Source organism: Amphiura filiformis, chromosome 2 (genome assembly GCF_039555335.1).
Source record: "Amphiura filiformis chromosome 2, Afil_fr2py, whole genome shotgun sequence".
NCBI lineage: Eukaryota > Metazoa > Echinodermata > Ophiuroidea > Amphilepidida > Amphiuridae > Amphiura > Amphiura filiformis.
In genome coordinates, this window is record NC_092629.1 from 16,447,403 (window position 1) to 16,468,364 (window position 20,962).

The 20,962-nt window shown below is 37.9% G+C and overlaps 1 protein-coding gene and 1 long non-coding RNA gene across 2 annotated transcripts in view; both read right to left on the reverse strand.

Annotated features, from left to right (window-relative positions):
- Positions 1–11,395, reverse strand: part of LOC140145946 (uncharacterized) — a 40,024-nt gene extending 28,629 nt beyond the window's left edge. The window contains exon 1 of the long non-coding RNA XR_011858154.1: positions 11,255–11,395. This is a non-coding gene — a long non-coding RNA (uncharacterized lncRNA). The remainder of the gene's footprint in view (positions 1–11,254) is intronic.
- A 1,342-nt stretch (positions 11,396–12,737) lies between these two features.
- LOC140138564 (gamma-aminobutyric acid type B receptor subunit 1-like) overlaps positions 12,738–20,962 on the reverse strand; it is a 44,619-nt gene continuing 36,394 nt past the window's right edge. The window contains exons 10-15 of the mRNA XM_072160378.1: positions 18,771–18,964; positions 17,279–17,362; positions 16,965–17,130; positions 15,678–15,810; positions 15,412–15,519; positions 12,738–12,848 (exon numbers count right to left, since the gene is read on the reverse strand). Of these exons, the coding sequence (XP_072016479.1) occupies positions 12,738–12,848; positions 15,412–15,519; positions 15,678–15,810; positions 16,965–17,130; positions 17,279–17,362; positions 18,771–18,964 (796 nt within the window). The remainder of the gene's footprint in view (positions 12,849–15,411; positions 15,520–15,677; positions 15,811–16,964; positions 17,131–17,278; positions 17,363–18,770; positions 18,965–20,962) is intronic.

The following is a 20,962-nucleotide window of genomic DNA, read 5'->3' on the forward strand; positions in this document are numbered from 1 at the left end:
TGGTACACAGCATCATCATCCTATACCTTCGTGTCAAAAATTGCCGTGGATAGTACGGCGAGTCCTCTCTTTCTTCAAAAGCTACGCATGGCGAATTTGTTCGAGATAGGCCGAGCGACTCAGGCTAAGCATATCAATTGCACAATATGAGATACCGCAGCGTTTCCATTCATACACGTTTATGCAATCTGTACATGCTCAGTACCCCATATGGTGTTGCTATTACAAGAAAATTTGATTTGTTGTCAGGTAAAACGCAGGATTTGTTTCCAATACACTAACTGGAAATGCAACACACTAATAAGCGGGGATAGCTGTTTGGTGTAGACATATTTTACTGCATTTTCAGCGTAAAGATTTTAAATCGTGCATCAAAATTGTGATATATTAAACTTTGAGAAAATTATTTATGAAAAAAAAAAAAAAGCCCATTCAGCTAAGACCACGGTGCTGTACACTGGCTATAGAATATTAAATCACAAATCTATAATACAATACATCACAGTGAATAGCTATAAAACTTTCTTTATCTCACTCGTCACTGAGCGATCTAGCGATCGGTTTCTAGCCAATCAGATAGGACTCCTTTTCGTGGGTCCGGAAAGGCGAGGTCTCTTATTAGTGAAATACCAATCGCCCGTTACTCACCAAAGGAGTATTAGGACGTGATTCATTTCAGGGAAAAAGTATTTATTTAGACGCTGTCGACACTGTCTGGTATACCATCCGGACTCCCAATCCCTTCCCTCCCCTCCTCATGGCTGGTGGTGTACCACCCGTATCCCCACCCCTCATATCCTCATGACTGGTGGTATACCACCCGGACTCCCAACTCCCTCCCCTCCTCATGACTGGTGGTGTACCACCCGTATCCCCACCCTCGCCTCCACTTGACTGGTGGTATACCACCCGCACCCCCAACCCCCTCCTCTTCACATAGCTGGTGGTATACCACCCGTATACCTAACATAATAAAATATAGAAAGAGAATTTTTTCAATTGCACTGCTGTAATGAAAATTAGTTTAGGCTGTATTTATCTAGAGCGCCACACTCAGTGGAGTAAATCGCTGACAGTTCCAGTTGAAATCCATACACCCCATATGGAAGACACCGCATTACGCTTCCACACAGGGGATCTGAATTTCAAATGGGGTTACCTGAATGGAAGACTCCATTTGAAATCTACACCCCTGTAGAGATTAAGGTTATGTCTATGATGTATCAGATGTATGGATTTTAACCGGTATAGCCCATGCCATGAGTTACCGCCGATTAGTTCCTTGAAAAGTCCTAAGTCGCCCTATTGTTATATCCTGAAAGCCTGTAACAGTTGACCTTTTCGGTAAATAAGTTCCTTGCGTTAGACCCGAGATGTCGTCATTTGACGTCACGCCGACCTGCAATGAGCAGTAACGTTGTTCGTTAAACGATGTGTGCATCGGCGTGATGTCAAATGACGACATTTGGGGTACATATATAACCGCAAGGAATTATGGGATATACCGAAAAGGCCAATTCATCGATGAGCATTATCTTGACTGCGTAATTCAATAATGTCCAACGTGCGCAATATGAAGATGTATAGGTCTACGTATCAATAAATTGCGCAGTAAATGTGTCATCGATGCAAACATAAAGGCTTTCATGATTTACCGAAGAGGTCTCATCTCATCAAGAAGTCAGGAGCACCAAAGAATTTAAAAATTAACCGAGACTTTGAATTAAGGTGAAGGTTGACTATAATACTCTACACCGAGGTTCCTAACGACTTCGGCAATGTGACAAAAAACTGACCGGCGGTAACTTGATGTATTTTCAAAAATATACGATTACGTTAATATTATTCGGGTTTTGTAAGAGGTAAGCTAGCTTTTTATTAATCTTTCTTTTGAATGGTCAATAAAATTCTATACTGCATATCAATTCAAAGATAAAATTCCTGTTATACACGGTGTGTTTCTTTAATAATAATAAAAAAAAACCTTTAAAACCAGAAATTCGACATGTTAGCAAGCATATTCGTAACAAATCTAACGGTCATGACGGTGTACAATTATGAAATATGAACCGTATAAAAGTCAAATATATAGAGACCATTGGCGACCCAGTTTATTTTTTTCAAGTATTAGAAAAGAGCCTGTAGTTTTATATTCCGCCGGGAGCCACGCGCAAGACGCATAATTTGAGACCATTTTCATTGCAATTGGATCATTTTGATCTTTTTTTAATGCTCATCCACTCCCTATATTTCCATGTCCCTCCGTCACTGCTGTGGTTAGATTTGAAATTAGGGTTATATTAATACCGTCACTGTACTATGTGTTTCTTGGTTAATAAAACTGTTGAAGCTATTTTGTTGAACACCGGAAGTGACCCCTTAATGACCTTTGACCACATTTTTATTTACAATTATAGACATTGGATGATTACAATGCGTGAGTGCAAGTGGCGTTACTCTGACCCTAATAAAAATATCACATTTAAAACTGGGTAACCACAATTCATGTGTAAACATACCATTACTGTCCTATGCTTTTATTAGCTAATAAAATTTTTGAAGGTATTCCGTTTTATACCGGAAGTGACCCCGTAATGACCTTTGAGCCTAAATCTGTGTACACATCATAGATATTGGGTAATAGCAATGCATGTGTGCAAGTGGGGTCACTGTCCTACGTAATTTGCGGGAGAAGAAGCATTTTAAAGGTATTTCGTTTGATACCGGATGTGACCCCTTAATGACCTTTGACCCCAAATACGTGTACACCCCATATACACTGGGTATTAACAATCCATGTGTGCAAGTGGCGTCACTACCTTTCATAATTTGCAGGAGAAGTAGCATTTTAAGTTGAAAACACGTTTATCGTTTATGAAACATTATGACCCCTGTGTGACCTTTTTGACCCCCACCCACTCACCGAGGGCCCACCCGAAGATGTTTTACTTTAGTCATATGGTGATGCGTGTGTCATAATGAATAATGCCAATGACTAAATTAAACACACTGCTTGGTCAGGGCCATAGCTAGTGTTCATGTATCCCCGTAGAACAGTACGCACCGAAGCGGAACATACCAGCCGTGAACTTGTGACAACACTGGAGCCCGGGCAGTGCACTGCAGCAATAATCGTGATTTGTTATCGTGAGTATTAGCGGCTAGCTGTTATTTGTGAGCAGTGCCGCCGACAACGGGGAGTGTTACCCCCGGGCCAGGGGTGCTAGGGGGCCTGTAAAATGTAAAGCAAAGAAAAGGGACCTCAGGGCCCGGTAAAAAAAGGAAAGAAAAGATACAGCGAAATTAAAACATCTTTTCGTTGCTTTACCATACGTGCCAACTAAGCTCTCTTTTCTTGTCCATTAGGCATAAGGTATCTTTTCCTTGCTTTTTACGGGCCCTCCGCGATCCGAGGTCCCTTTTGTTCTTTGTTCATTAAGCTTTTTTTCTTATACATGCTCACTAAGGTCTCCTTTTTCTTTGCTCTTTTACAGGCCAACTATGGTCTCTTTTCTTTGCTTTTACGGGTTATGTTTCTTTGCTCTTTTACCGCCCATAAGAAGTGAACAAAAAAGAGGCGTGCATTACCAATACAAGATAGCCTAGTGACACGCACTTTGTAATAAACATTTCACTTGAATTATGGTACTCTCTGCTTTTGCCACAATGATCATCCTCGTTATAATGAAGACTTCGAGAAATCAGGGGAGTGCAACTTAATCGTGGCTTCACGCGCAGTTCTACGGTGTCTGATCTCCGCCAAATCCCCCCTTTTATTATTTATTCCCCGATTTTTAATTACCCCACCCCGTTTTGCAGATACTCCCCCCTTTTAGTAAATAGTTCCCCTTTTGTAAATAGTTCCCCTTTTTACAAATAATTCCCCTATTTAATTCCCCCTTTTTAAAAATAGTTCCCCCTTTTACAAATAGCTCCCCCTTTTTACTTTCCCCCTTTTTGTAAATAGTTCCACCTTTTTGTAGATAGTTGTTCCCCTTTTTAATTTTCCCCCTTTTTTAAATAGTTCCTCCTTTTACAAATAGCTCCCCCTTTTTACTTTCCCCCTTTTTGTAACTTTAGTTCCACCTTTTTGTAGATAGTTGTTCCCCTTTTTAATTTCCCCTTTTATTACAAATAGTTCCCCCTTTTTACTTTCCTCCTTTTTGTAAATAGTTCCCCCTTCTAACAAATAGTTCCCCCTTGTTAATATCCCCCTTTTTTGCAAATAGTTTCCTTTTTGCAAATAGTTCCCCATATTTACCTTTCTCCCGCTTTTCACAAATATATACCCATTTTAAATAATTACTCCCTTATTAAATAATACCTTTTTGTTTGGGTACTCCCCGTTTTCCGTGCGTAGGCTTTGCCAGTAAGCCTGGACCCTGTATGGTACCGTACACTCACTAGAGCTCATTCCACTACATCCATTTATTGGAAAGGCGTTCGACATGAATTTGGATACCAACGTAACTAGATTTATAGCCTGTAGTGCAAGCGACCTCTACATTCAATGGGTTAGGGATCCGTCAACCTTTATGCATGTGTATATAGAGGTTTTGCTCCGATTTTAATAGGGCTGATGAAATGTTCAGAAACGGGTGAAACATGACATGTTTTGTAAACGTCTCACTCAACTACGGTTATGCTGGGCAAATTCCCCGGGGCAAATTCATATAGCAAATGTTTGAAAGAAGTCTGTAACAAGCAAACAAATGAACAAACAAACAAACACACACATGTGACTTGATTATCTGAACCCGGGGGGGGGGGGCACTTCAATTTGAAATGGATATAGGTGTAGGGCTGGCACTTTCGCACTAAGGGGCATTCGGTGAGAGCAAAATGTAAAAAATGAGAACGTGACCTTTTTTTTGAAACGGAATCTTTGGGTGAGAACCGAAACAGCGCCACAAAAACCTCGAAAGTCGAATTTTTAGCTCTAAATGGCCTCAAAATTTCTTTGTTTTTTCAAAATAAGTAACAAAATCAGTGATAAATGAAAGTTGCTGTTCAAATTGAACTTGTAAGGGTCTTTGGGTGACAGATCAAATGGAAAAATAGGGGGTCTTCGGGTGACAGAGCTGGGACAGAGCATGCATGTGTTCGTAAAAAAATATGGGGTCTTTGGGTGACAGCGATGCTGAAAATGGGGTCTTAACAGCCCTACATACGCGTCACCTGCAAAGTTGAAGTCCCCCCCGGATCTGAACACCCGACTATAAATGCACAAAGTAGGCCTATGTTTTCAAGCATTGCCTTTGTTTGTTTTATTTTGTATGCGGATATATCAGTTCAGACCAGTGCTCAGTCTACCACGCAAATTTGTGGTAGAATTTTACTAAATGATGACATCTGCAATCTTTTTAATACATGTAGGCCTATTAGGCCTATAATAAATGAAAAGATTTGTATTTGACATCGCGAGTTGGAGGAATTTTTAGCAGAAAATGGCCGATAATCGGATGTGGTATTTTGAGTTTTAACATCAAGAGACGGTTTTAACATGTTTAACATTAACATTATGGTTTAACACCTTGACTCAAGGACTGAACTGGCAGGATTCAAGCCTAAAGCGAAACATTACTTATGCTGTGTGTGTGTGTGGGGGGGGGGGATTTTCAAATCATGTCTTTTCCTTACGTACTGTCTATTTGTACGGCGGTGTCAATCAAAAATCAATAATTGGTAATCGATAATCAATAATCGATTATCAATTATCAATGATCGATTATCAATATCATGATTGGGCCTACTATTCAAATACCATTAAAAAATGATGTGAGGGATGAATTTCAAATCAGGCCTTTTCCTTATGGACTGTCTATGGACTTGTATGGCGGTGTCAATCAATAATTGATAATCGATAATCAATAATCGATTATCAATTATCAATAATCAATTATCAATAAAGATAATCACAATTTTCAGAATGTTAAAGATTTTTTTTTCAAATTATAAAATTTAAAATTTGGAACTTTTTTCAAAATTTCTAAAATTCCCATTTTCACCTTCATTTTATGCGAATTTTTGTTGAAAAATTTGTTCTGAATTCGAAAATTGGAGCGCTTGTCTTGAGGTCTTTCCAGAGTTCAAAAAGTGTCATTGCCACTTTCAATTATAACAATCTCCATGGCAACAAGCACGTGATCCCAGAATTTCAAGGATGCCAGACAAATAGTTTTAGAAATAGCTCAACTTGAAGATTGCATTTAATACAGCAGTGAATGGAGATTTTTTTCATAACATTGCGATTATCTCGAAAAGTGTGTCAACAACAAGCAATGCATTTTTGGTAAATTTATTTTTTGAACACGCAATAGGCGGTTCTTAACTTAAAAAAAAAGGAAAAGAAAAAAACTTCTTTGGAAAGTGGAGATTAGTTACATTAGAATCCTATGAACACATGATTAGGTAATTAAAACAATCAAAATGAGACAAAACAGTACTCTGTATACCATTACTTGTCGAACACGATAGGATTTCAGGTAATATTACTTAGAAAGTTTTCTCATAGCGCTAATATTCTGTTTGCTTCCTTCAATAGCTAGCTTTTGATTCAACAAGTATAACTTGGGGGGGGGGCGGTGTCCAACCTTCAAGTAATTATTTTGTGTAAGCTAACCCTAAGCCTATTCATAACCCTAATCCTAACCCTAATTCTAACAATAATCCTAACCCTAAACTAACCCTAACCAATCACTGACAGTGCCTGTTTCAAGTCTACAAGCCTCCATGCACGATCGTCTGCCGAATTCTACTACCTGCTTATTGCACAGGTCACGGCAGCCCTGTGACCTTTCCGGAAAAAGCCGAGTGGCAGGTTTTTCAAATAAATATTTTCTGTGTAAAAACTGTACCATCAGATAGGTAATGGAATATATGAATATTAACTGTACATCTATCATAACAATTTTTGATATTTTTAGGTAAATATAAGTTCGTAATGTCAAATTTGAAATCCTTGTGGTCGACTTATCCAAAAAAGTGTCTTTGTACACGATTTTAGGTCCTCTTGTCCAAAACTAAATTTTTCAAGATGGTGCCGGCCACCATCTTGGATTTCTGGGTGAAAATGATGCCGTAATGTCAAACTAATGTCAGAATCGAAATCCTTGTACTTGACATATCCGAAAAAGTGTCTTTGTGCATGACTATAGGTGCTCTGGTTCAAAACTTAAATTTTCAAAATGGTGGCGGCTTCCATTTTGGATTTTGGCCTCTAGAGAAAAATGCCGGGATTTTGGCGAGGGACATGGTGGCTATTTTTTTCTAAATGGTCCATAGAAGTCGAATCAATCGTCAAACCTTACTAGCCAGAGAGTGGTCACCAAATTGAAGTTTTTCACCTAACTAATATCACGATATTTCAAGTATAAACGAATCCAACGAGCCAAGTCATGGTCAGGATTTGGTCGGACATCTTTGGGTAGCCGCTTGCACCAACCTAGTGTTTTGAGCGTCCAATTGTGCAAATAAAAGCCGCCTAACACCTAGAGAAGATGCAAGGACAAGAAGTACATCATAGCATAGATACCGCGTGTAGTTAATCCGATTATTATGTATTAAGGTGTAAAACGGGTGTGATGGAATGCAGTTTAAAACTTCCGCCAAGGCCGAATCATTTCACATTTTGAGTGCATTGTAGCCGACGGCTACCCAACAAAGGCTGCTAGTCAGGTGTAGGAATGCGTGAATTTAGATTCGTCTATACGATCGAAACCTTCATCAGGGCTAATATAACACTCCACATGGTTACAGTACAGGCGTAATTCTAATAGCCTAAAAGCACAACATGTAATGAATCCACGCGCACCAAAAAAGCGGGGCGAAACTAAAAATCAGGGAATCTAATTTGAAAAGGGAGAAAGTAAAAATGGGAGAAACCATTCTTCAGTGTAGGAAGAGATTTAAAAAGAGGCAAAATATTTTTAAAAGGGGAGAACTATTTGTAAAAAAGGTGAAAAGGGGAAAGTAAAAAACGGGGAAGTGGGCCCATTTGCAAAAAGGGGAAACTATTTGAAAAGGGGGAAGGTAAAAAACGGGGAAATGTTTGCAAAAAGGGAAATTATTTGAAAAGGGGGAATGTCAAAAAGGGGGAACTATTTGCAAAAAGTGGATTTATTTGAAAGAGGGGGAAACTTTTTGAAAAGGGGGAATATCAAAAAGAGGGAACTATTTTCAAAAAGTGGATTTATTTGAAAAAGGGGAACTATTTGCAAAAAGGGGAAAGTAAAAAAGGAGGAAACTCTTTGAAGGGGGGGGGGGAGTCAAAAAGGGGAACTATTTGAAAAAGGGGAAAGGAAAAAGGGAACTATATTTGCAAAAAGGAGAAACTAATTGAAAAGGGGGAGATAAAAAAAGGTCCAAATTTTAAATAAGGTCCGCTAGTCCGAATTTAAGAAAGAAAGAAAGAAAAAAAGAAAGAAACAAACAAACAAACAAAGAAAGGAAGGAAGGAAGAAAAAAAGAAAGAAAGAAAGAAAGAAAGAAAGAAAGAACTAGACTAAGCTGTGGTCTAAGACCACGAACACAGCCGTGTTGTGACCCCTTAATGACATTTGACCCCAAAATCTACGAAAACCCCACAGGCATTGCCTAATGTCAATGCATGTGTGCACATAGTATCACTCTGCCATGTTATTTGTGACAGAAGGGACATTTTGAATGTTTTGTCTTGGACCGGAAGTGATCCCTTAATGACCTTTGACCCCAAATAAAAAAATATCACATACACATTAGGTAAATATAATTCATGTGTGCACATACCGTCACTCTCCTGTGTTTTTCTTAGCTAATAAATTTTTTTGAAGGAATTTGGTTTTATACCGGAAGTGACCCCTTAATGACCTTTGACCTCAAAAAAAAAAATACCACATACATTAGGTAAACATAATTCATGTGTGAACATACCGTCACTTTCCTATGTTTTTCTTAGCTAATAAAAAATTTGAAGGAATTTGGTTTTATACCGGAAGTGACCCCTTAATGACCTTTGACCTCAAATCTGTGTATGATTCATAGACACTGTGTAATAGCAATGCATGTGCGCAAGTTGCATCACCGTCCTACGTAATTTGTGGGAGAAGTAGCATTTTGAAGCTATTTCGTTTTATACCGGAAATGACCTCTTAATGACCTTTGACCTTTGACCTCAAAAAATACCACATATACATTAGGTTAGCATAATTCATATGTACACATACCGTCACTTTCCTATGTTTTTCTTAGCTAATAAATTTTTTTGAAGGAATTTGGTTTTTTACCGGAAGTGACCCCTTAATGTCCTTTGACCTCAAATCCGTGTATGATTTATAGACACTGGGTAATAACAATGCATGTGTGCAAGTGGCGTTACTGTCCCTACGAAATTTGTGGGAGAAGTAGCATTTTGAGTTGAAATCACGTTTTTGACCCCTGTGACCCCTACGTGACCTTTGACCCCACGAAATTCATGTGACATGTAGGGGCCTGGTCAGTGATGATAGTCAAAATCGATGAATGCATGTAAATGCTAGAGCAAATGTAATGGTCGGCAGAAGAAGAAGAAGAAGAAAGAAGAAGATCCTGTAAGAAAAAAGACACAGCCGTGACGTTAAGAAAGAAAGAAAGAAAGAAAGAAAAAATTAAAGGAAGAAGGATTTATAGATAAAGTAATCAATGAAGAAATAAAATAAATAGAAAAGTTTGTATTTTAGACATTCATAATAGTTGTTGTTGTTGTTTTGAATTATATCCATTACTATTGAGGCGATGGTGTATATTTGATTGCAATTTCATTCATTCTGCAAAACCTACATCAGTAATTTTTAAAAGGAATAAATATTCAAATACTTTAAAACAGCATCTATACCATGTATACTTTTTGTGTCTTTAGAACATAAATATACAGTTTTCATCGATTTGGAAACTTATTGGGTTACTTGCATTGTTTCCTTTCTGAAAATGTATATACTTTTATGTACTTGCCATCATTACTTTTAAAGAAACAATGCAAAACATGAACAATGTTGTGAACCTGTGTGCGCCTACTCAGGTAACACGCTATATTTGATCAAACACCTCCAATACATTTTGAGACCGGTGTATGGTGGCGCTGATCAGGTTCTTTAAAGAAAATTCGGACTAGCGGACCTTATTTAGAATTCGGACTAGCGGGCCTTATTTATCATTCGGACTAGCGAACCTTATATAAAATTCGGACTAGCGGACCTTATTTAAAATTCGGACTAGAGCTCCTTTTTTGATCCGGATTAGCGAACCTGATTAACAATTCGGACTAGCGAACCTTTTAATAAATTCGACCGTAGCGAACCTACGGACTAGCGAGCCTTCGGAAACCTTCGGACTAGCGAACCTTTTTTTCGGACTAGCGAACCTTTTTGCGCATTCGGACTAGCGACCGTCACGTCCTCCATTGACGTCTATGATTGCATGTTAGGCGTGTAAGGTTAGGCGCATCATCTTACGCGTATTTTGAAGGTATCCGTCATTCATAATAGAGGTTGCGATTTGCATCATTGAAACAAACGTTTACCTGTAAGGACTAAAAGACGGTACTGCGGCACGCGACTAATTTTCCCAGAGGGGCCACTCAAGTATGATAGTGTACGCATGCGTGACCAAATTTTCTTTAAACACCCCCTAAACGAGTTTTACCCGCTTGTCCCACAATTTTACCCTCCTCCAGGGATCATATTTATTGCACAGCCCTTAAGAAACAAGCGCTTGAAGAGTTTTGAAAAGGTACCCTAAACAAGTTGTTCAGTTTCAGAAAACTACCCTAATTCTTGAAAATCACTGTTGTTTAGACCCTAAATACGTCACTCGAGTCACTTGCCTTGCCTAAAAAAACACCCCCTTTTCCTTTTCTTTTTGGTCACACATGCGTACAGACAATTTATGTGAGTGCCCCCCAGGTTAATTTTCCATACAAAAAAATACCGTTTCAAATATAAAGTCATGGTATATACATGTACCGGTCCTGAATCTGCAGAAATATTATTTTCGAGCGGCAAGTTATTTTTGAGCGGCATGTTAGTCCTGGTTTATAGCCCTAATCAAAAGTATGGTTAGTTAGAATAGACATGAGGCCCATGTATTTAGTCCTAGACCGCTAAATGTCTTATTAGTAGCCATTCTGTGGCCAGATGTCTTCTGTAGCAAAAAGTATTGCAATCCAGCTTGGAACCGAGACTAGCGGTGGGTAGCCCGTATAAACGCCCACTATCCCTCTAAACACGTTACAAACACATACCTGCCGCGTTTCCCAAGCCAGAAACGCCCCAAATATCAGCAGCAAAGCTTTATAGCTGTATAATGTTGCCAACCAGTAGATGTCGTGCTTACAAGAACAGTATTCGTAGTATGGTATCAGTCGCTGATTTGGTACTTGTGGATCGTCCTGTGTGTAAAATGTGCATAATTATAATTAATCCAGTAAACTGGCTCCAAGAGGCTCATTGTTGCACGAAACTGCATTACAACAAGTTGTGTGACATCTCGCCGTACGTTCACAGCCAATACATTTGGAGCACCACTGGCCTCAAGACATGTCATTTATAGAAAGGGATTTGTTAGTGTATTTATTGTACAAATAACCACTTTCCTTGCTCTACAGTGTATCGAGAACAAACCCGTTATTATGCTAAATAGCCTTCCCAATTTTACGTGTTGAAGATTAAGCTAGCTGGTTTATGGGTCAAAATGTCAGGAGATTTCTGGCGCACTTGTTGTGATAATATATAAATGGTTTGCCAAATATGAGCATTATGACCAATATTTATGATTATTATATAATACGAAGCTTTTAGCTATACCACAAATTTTTAATACTGCACGGTAACACCGTGCAAGATAATTTTGATACTGAACGGGCGCGCACATCGTAGCGCGTTACGCGGCATACCTCGCTCGCGGAGAACCAAAGCAGGCGTAATTGATTGAGTTACGCAGTTTGTTGTTTTGTACCGCCGGCAAACATGATGAAAATGATTACACTAAACGACTGGATTCCAAATGGCACCCAGCATGTTTAGTTTGAAACACGCATAGAAAAAGCTTCATATTATATAATAATAATAATATTGGATGGCTTTATTTCGGGTTGTATGAGAATATACTGCACTTGCCATGAATGATATTCTTATACAACCCTCCATGTTGGCTAGAATATATGGTCAATGCCATCCAATATTATATAAATATTGCATGTTACCTATAGGCAAAATAGCCGGATGGTGTCCAAATTTGGCTAGAATATATGGTCGATACTATCGAGTGAGTTTAATATTTTTTATAAATGAACTGTAGTGTGAATAGCAGCACGCCGTCATCCACATTTACTACGAAACAGTGAAATACTTGGTTGAAATTACATCAGGTACCTGTGTCAGTTTTTTATGCGCGTACATAAATCATCATTCTTTCTTTGTTGAATTTATACAAATGGTGGATATTTATCAAAGTCATTATACAGTATTTACTCAAGTATATAGACTTGATATCTGTGTCAATGCTAATTGGTACCATGTACCAGTCTGGGCGCAGCAGTTTCCAGTTTGACTACCCACACCCTCCCACCCCCTCAGGCGGTGAAACATTGAAGACTGGCCAGAGTGAGGCGGTGTCACTATGAGGTCGATTTGTGCTCCCATACCTAAAGCTTTATATTGAACATCACTTAAGGAGAAAAATCAATTGAATGAAATATTAGGCGTCGAACTTACAATTTCATAGAGTTAACGCGTGCTGACTTCCATCGGATCGATTATATGCCACACGGCAAGAACACAGACATCGATAAGTAATAACAAGAAAACCAAGAGGAATAGTTGCTGGTCTTTTATAATCTGTAATGTCAATATGAAAAGTATCGGGGTGAAAAGTATCTTAACCCTTGTCTTATGCGGCTCATACACGATCAAAATATTGATCAATATTGGGGACCCTAGATGCAGGAGTGGATACAAAATCTACCATTGTGCGTGTTCAATGTTAGATTTCGTATCCACTCTTGTATCTAGGGCCTTTGATATTGATAAATAAGATTGAACGTGTATTCAATTTAGTTTAGTAGCACAAACTCCTATTTATTACTATATTAAATGTGGCTATTGTTATATTTGGTACTAATGTATAACTATGGGTCTATTCCAGTCAGTGATACCAAAATAAGTACAAACATTTGCAACGCAATTTCGCTATGCCGTTGTAATATGATTGAGCCTTCGCAAAAATTATAAGCAAACAAACAAAACAACAAATAAATAAATAAAAAACAAAAAGAAAAGAAATTGAGACAAATTTGTGCATCTAAGTATTAAGTTAATAGAAAACTAATTTAAGCATTGTTAGTGGCTGGAAAAATATGCCTTTTAATATAAATAAGAAGAACGGTATAAGGCACAAGTGCATAATTTCGCCATTGACCTTTGTGGCCACCACAAAGCCTTCTATACTTGACCGATAGAAGCTTAACACTGTCAAGTACGTTTGAAAATTACTCTGTTTACGGTAAATTTGCACTTGGAATATTCGAAAGAATATAAAGGGTTCACAAAAAATAACTCCCCCCATAAAATTACAAGACATTTCTTTGCATAACTTGACATACATTTCGTTGATTTGAAAAATCTAAAAACCAGTGAATAGAAGAATCATTTTCCTACCGTCCCTAAGTTCTTTCTTTAAAAATCTTTTTGTTTTGGCCAAAAATAATCACATTTTCCAAAAATGATGCTTTCAGAAAAAGTTGCACTTTTCCACATCCTATACATTTAATGTACAAAACATTCTCGTTATCAATGTTTTGATTCATTTAATGGTGTTTTTGTTTTCTTTAATTTTTATGTATACGATTACCCTGTCACCCATGCAATCATCTTGCAGTATAAAACAATGATTCATTGACATGTGTGGGTCTTTCTAGAAGATTTTATTGCACCGGTGTTTCAAAAATGGTAAAATCAATTTAGGAGTTACAAAACATTTCTTTGCATAACTTAACATTCATTTTGTTGATTTGAAAAATTTAAAAACCTGTGAATAGAGGCATCTTTTTGCTTCACTAACAAAGTTATATCTTCTTAAAATTTTTTTGTTTTGGTCAAAAATAATCACATTTTTCAAAAATGATGCTTTAAAAATTTTTGCACTTTTCAACATCCCATACATGTAATGTAAAAACTTTTTCGGTATTAATGTTACGATTGATTTAATTGTTTTGTTTTCCTTCACCTTTTTGTCTCTGAACTCTTAGTCACCCATGCAACCATCACGTAGTGCAAAATAACGATTTGTTGAACCTAATTTTGACATAAATGAGGATGTTGAAAAGTGCAACTTTTTTGAAAGCATCATTTTTAGAAAATGTGATTATTTTGGCCAAAACAAAAATATTTTTAGACGAAAGAACGTTGGGAGGGTAGAAAAACGATTCCTTTATTCGCAGGTTTTTAAATTTTTCCAATCAACGAAATGAATGTTAAATTAGGCAAAGAAATGTTTTGTAATTTTAGGGGGGAGTTATTTTTTGTGAACCCTTTATGTAGCGTCCCATGTCAAAACTAGGCACTTTTGGGCAGGGTCGTAAATGAGGAAATAGCCAAAAATATCCTACTCTCAACATTGTCAATAATATTTTTAAAGGCCGATATCTCAATTTCCAATTTTATGATACCGTAACTTACGAACTTAATATCTTCGCTTAGGAATGTCCGATTACATTGGGGAAAACGGCATTGTGGAGCAAAATATCTCTTAAGTTAAGATAGGTAAAAACCTCAAAATTGATAACCTGCCCAAAAGTGTCTGGTTTTGACGTCAAATATTTTTAAACTGTTTGTTCTAAAATCGTTAACGATAACCACGGAAGTTCATTTTAGTGGTCCAACTCGAGCGATTGAGTAAAATCGGGCATAGCTTTTGAACTGGAACAAGGAAACAAACCAGGTAAAGTTTTTCTGTTAGCCAAGATATCACTGATTCTATTCATATAACATTGTTGCAATGATCTCTTTAATTTTCTCCAACAAGCAAAAATGCAATTGCTAATCATGAAAGTCAAGTTTACGAAATGCAAGTTAATTGAGCATAACTAGTAAAGAAACCAAGTTTTTCTGTTAGCCAAGATGTTACTAATTCCATTGCATATAATATTGTTTCAATGATCTCTTTTATTTTTCTCTCAAAAGCGAAATTGCAATTGTATAATTTCTAACACAGTCTGTAATATAATACTACGAATTGAAATGAAATGAAGAGCATTAATTTGGTTTGAAACTTACAATGGTCAATTGTACAACAAATACATTTGAATAAAATTTGGCATTGTTTCTTTGTGTACTTGCTTTAGTCATGTTAGTAGGAAGCATTTATTGGTAATGCAGCCATGATTGTCATCTAGATACGTACCACTCTTTTGGGAGTTTTAAACGCCGCTATCTTGTGCACTCGCCATGTTTTAGAGAACATTGATCCGAAAGCTAAGACAAATCCCAGTGACTGGAGCCACACTCGGAGCTGGAAATATCACATAAGGAGAATGCACTGAACATATTCATGAATTATGTCGATAAAATAATGTAAAATTGTAACATTGTTAGATCAACCTGCACAATTTTAATGACTATAATTATATTTGACAAATTACAACGCAATTACCCAACCTTAAGATTTACCTGACAAAACTGAGTTACAACTGCCTCTGAAACCAGGTTGGAATCAACACCGCCAACAAAAATAGTCGCATACACCAAAATACTCCCCAGTATGATCAGGTTGTTAAGATTGGGACTGGACATTTTCACAAATCTGGATAAAAAAGTGGTAAATTAATGCACTGATAAATTTACAGGGGAAAGAAGTACCACGAATCGCACACTAGCACAGTTTAACATGAAATTAAAGTGAAACATAACATGCATAGGCAGATAAACCTGAGAATAAATTCCTAACATACTTGCCTGTTCGGGGACTTGAACCCCAGACCACCCGGGTGAACGCTCTAACTACTGAGCTACACAGACTGTCCCGCTGTCCCTAATAAACAGGACTCAAGTCTCGTACTTATGGATAATGAGCAGTCAGGGTAAACATTACAAACAACATACGGCACACCAGCGTACGAGATCAATCAATGATGCTTCCTAATAATTATATCGAGGGTTCAGAACCAGAAAGCCGTAACTCACTATGACCAGCTCTCACAAAATGAGCACAAAGTTTGCTTTTGGTCTTCAAAAATCATTATTTCCTCCACGATATCTTTTGTTTTATATTGAATTTTTTTCGTGATTAATGGACTAGTGCCGTGGCGACTTTATGTTCATTTTGTTGGAGCAGGTGATTGCGAGAAAAGGCTCATACATCGCACACTGGAACATAGAAACATTCAAATATTACCAACTAGCGCACGAGATCTTATTTTACAATCAAATTGCATGAGAAAGGTGACATGACAGTACAACATACACATCAAACTATGTTCCAACTTTACGTGATTGAATCCTGCAGTTATTGGACTATTCCAGTTGAAATCCATATATCCCATATGGAAGATATGGGGGACCGACTCCGTTTAGCTGACACATGCAATGAACTGCAAACAGCATAAAATGTTTTTGAGAGTGCGTCCTTGAATCAAACATTATTGCCAGTGGCGTAGAATTCTTGTTGACGTTGGGTGATGGGGTTTTTGACGACAGTAAAAGTTTTTGGTACCAAGGCGAATTTTGCCATATTTTGCCATATTGAATTGAAACTGGTGAAATATGGTGCAAAAGTGGGATAAATGGGCGCGAAGCACTTTTTAAAGCTAAAATGACCAAACATGAGGTTAATCTGGTCAAAAAACCACATACAATATTGGGGGATGATTGTATGAAGCACCTCCACCTATTAAGATATTTGGGGACTTATCCCCCACCCCCGGGATCTACGCTTATGTATATTGCTACTCGACCTACCTTTGATTTCTGTATCTCAAGTTCAAAACTAAAAAGGAGATCGCCAGCAGGATTCCTATACTAGCCAAAGTACTCATGGCTGCATACATGGCTACACTGATTCCGTTATGTACACGTATAACGTTTATGATAACCTTAGGAGTGTGATCTAACGGTACTTGTCCTCCTGATGAAATGAAATAAAGGAAATAAAACAAATTCTAGCATATTATTTACATTTTGAAAGCTATTCATCCGTCATTCGGATGTTAACAACAGTGCTGTCACTATAATTTTGGATTAGAAAATAGAAGAGTCACTTTTGTCCAACATACCTGGCCAAATAAAGTTCCCTACCATCTCAAAAACACCACCTTCTTCGTTATCTGTAAACATCGCCACAGGCCTCTCAAGGAATTCTGAAAAAATTAATGTAAATAGTTCTGAATTCCAACTTGGAAATATATCGTCCTGTGTCAAACTTTCCGTTTTTATCATCATACTTGTTAGACTATCACCTCACATGATCTCCGTGTTAAAATTGATGTACCAGATTCCTATTTGGGTCGCCTGCACAGGTACACCATCACCGAGGTATTTGGCTGGTACCTCGTGCAGTACCAATGGAGTAAGCATATTATTCTTATTCAGAACGCAAAATTGCCATCAGTGCCTCTTTTATATGGTGTTCCACGGGGTTACCAGTTTGGATTTCGATCCAACTCCCAACGATGTTTTGATGATGTAAACTAATTTCGTCACATTATAATGATGATAAAACTCCGGGGGGGGGGGTGACACTTAACGCAAATGACCATACGGGTATGCTCCTCTGGGAAGATGCCGAAAGACCCCAATATCATATCTCCAAAAAAACTTGATTTTGATAATTTCAGCTATAAAAGACCCCTAATGCCCATTCGTCACATTTCTGTTTTTAATCGATTTTCATCCAGAAAGCCAAGACAAACCCTTGATTTTGACTGTTCGCTATTCCAAAAGACCCCTTTTTACCAGTAAGCAGTCAATTAACCAAAGACTCACCGCCTCAAAATTCCGGGGGAGCATACCACCAAAAATGTATGATGTGCTCCTACCCCCAGGATAAAATTGTTCTTGGATCAAACAACCAAAGGACAAAGTGTTAAACTGGAATTCAGAACGAAAGAATAGATCTCACCAGACTTGTAGTACCCACACCAGGGTTCGGTTTTTGCCGGCAAAAACCTGTTTTTGCCATTGCCGGTGGCAAAACTGGCAAAAACCTGTTTTGGCCAGTTCTTGCCTGGTTTAAACCGGCAAAATGGCAAAAACTCACATATAGTCACTCAAATATTACAAAATAACACAGCAAGCTCATAAACAGCAGCACACAACTTTTAATGAATCATTCAACATAATTTCTGTCTCATCAAGTCCTTAAATTGAAAAAGTTTTGGATCTGATATATGCCACATTTCGTTTAAATGCACTTGAGCAATGAAAACGCATGCCTTTAATTTCTTAATATGTTACTTATAATTACAAATCTGGCTTTGTTACACTCAGGAATTGATTTTTGTAACTTAATAATTTGTTTTGAGATGAAAAAACTGAACTATAAATCACTTTTTTAGTTTTTGCCATTTTTGCCGGCAAAAACTGGCAAAAATTGTTTTTGCCAAGCGGTTAAAACCGCGGTTAAAAGCATTTTTTCCACCTGCGGCAAAACCAGCGAACCCTGACCCGTACCCATGGCCGGGGACCCGGACCCGTAGGCATGGCCCGGGACCCGTACCCGTAACTCATGACGTGTCCCAATACAAATCTACAACTCTCTCACTGTACCTCCTTCCTTCCTACATATAAATGGCAAAGGACTATCGCATGATATTGTTTTCCAACCGTTGGCGGCGTCAGCAGTCATGAAAACACATTTATCAGCACCGTTAAGTTCACTTCCAGCGGGTATCCACACTCTGTCACCAAATCTCTGGTCTTCCCATTCGTAGATTTGATCAATCTTTTTCAGGCCAATAAACCTGCAAAAGATTTTAAAACATGTTCTTGGTTGAGACTGGTATTTACACACCACAGGCATATCATATGTCACGAAATATGTTGGCGAACAGGCCAATACCACTAGTTAGGTGGAGGGTTGCTGGATTTCCAAAATGTGGACCTTTACCGCCCCCCCCCCTCCAAACGCCTATTAATGAGTCATTAGGGCAACTTCATGGACTAGAAGAATTTCGCGATTATCTTGACGAATGCATTTAGCCTCAGCTTGATTATCTATTATACGCGGTCGAGCTCACTCTAGCCTCGGATAACATCGCTAATGGGAAGTTCGTGAATTATAACGGGACAGAAGTGGATATTTTAAAATGGTCAAAGAACTAGCGAACTAGAAGTGTAAACTAGATACCATTGTCATCACAGTGCGCGACCCTTAGCCAGTGTCATATCCTTTGGAGTCGTTTGTTTGAGATTATGCACTATGCAGATACTCTTCATGACTTTAAAAGAGATTTAAATTATCTAACAAGAAAATAAAATAAACCTCCATATAAAACACAACTCCAATCATTAACAAAGCTAAAAAGTGAACATGTAACAGATTATTCCTCTGCTTAAATCGCTTATATAGGTTAAACTTTAAGAAATTCAGGAATGAAATTACCTGTGCAAACTACACAATATGGTGTGTGCTTGACCATGACAAAATGCTATAAGAAACAGATTTCATAACAATTTTTTGTCAAACGTTGTCACAGCATTGTATAAGGGTGACCACCACAGAGTGACATTAAAATAGTATGTTATTTAGGGACCGTTCACAAACACTTATTAGGGGGCCTGTTGCAAACAAAAATTCATCGCCCCCCTTTCAGATCTCCAAAATTTCAGCCCACCCCCCTTTTTGACATGAAAATTATGAGTCAACCACATAGCAAAGCATATAAACTTAATTTCTCCAGGTCATTTTTTTCAGCCCCCCTAGGAGGGTTAAAACTTTTAAACCCCACACCTTTTTGCATCAGGCCCTCCTATCAAGTGTTTGTGAACGGTCCCTTACAGAGGCAGCATCATTTAGAAGGTATTTGGATACACGACGGAATTCTATCCCTAAATGACCTTGGACCCCAATTGGTGTACAACTTTTAGACTTTGGATGACCTTTGACCCAGAGTTTTTCATTTGACAGTTGTGGCTCTCCTCATCCTAGTTACCAGTTTTGGTCAAAATTGACAACGCATAATGGCTACTATGGCTCATTATACGACTGACAGAAGAAAACAAGAGGGGAAAAAATTGACAGAAAGAAGACATTAGGTAAATATGGACGAGTTCAATATTTACGCCGGTGTGGATTAAGGAGGGAATACAAATTTGTTGGGGTCTTGATCAGTGTACCTCGGTTATATCTATAAATGCGCTTTTATAAATGCGCATGTGACCCATGGGCACGATATACTAAGACCAGCAAGCGTCACCAAATCCTCATGTATTGACCACTATCTTTAGATAAATATCATTAAATTTAAGTATTAATTCAATTGCAAAATAATTTCACATTTTGCAATTCCGAATTTGTAATATGTTATCAAAAACAACATTTTGAAAGTATTTGACGACGGAAAAAAATATTGAACGACGGAAACGTTTACAATATAATCACAAAATTGAACAAAATCGACAATTTTGCTGCACAGCAGTCTCATGTTGTTCTGCCTTTGCATTCATATGTATAGAAAGACCACTCGCTAAACAAGCCGTGCTCGAGTTTGATTGACAGATGACGTCAGACGCGGTAAATTCTCTTTATCTCTGTCTTTAATTATAGAAGGTCACTTCGAGACTTACTGTCTATAAGCTGTTATGGCAGCGCGGAGGTGGTCACGTGCGCATTTATACACTCATAGAAATTGTTCGTTGGCATTACTCAGTAAGTTGATGTAAGTCGTTGCGTCAACTTTCCGAGTAATGCCAACGCGTACAATTTTGAGTAACGCTGACTCGATATCATTATGTTGGCC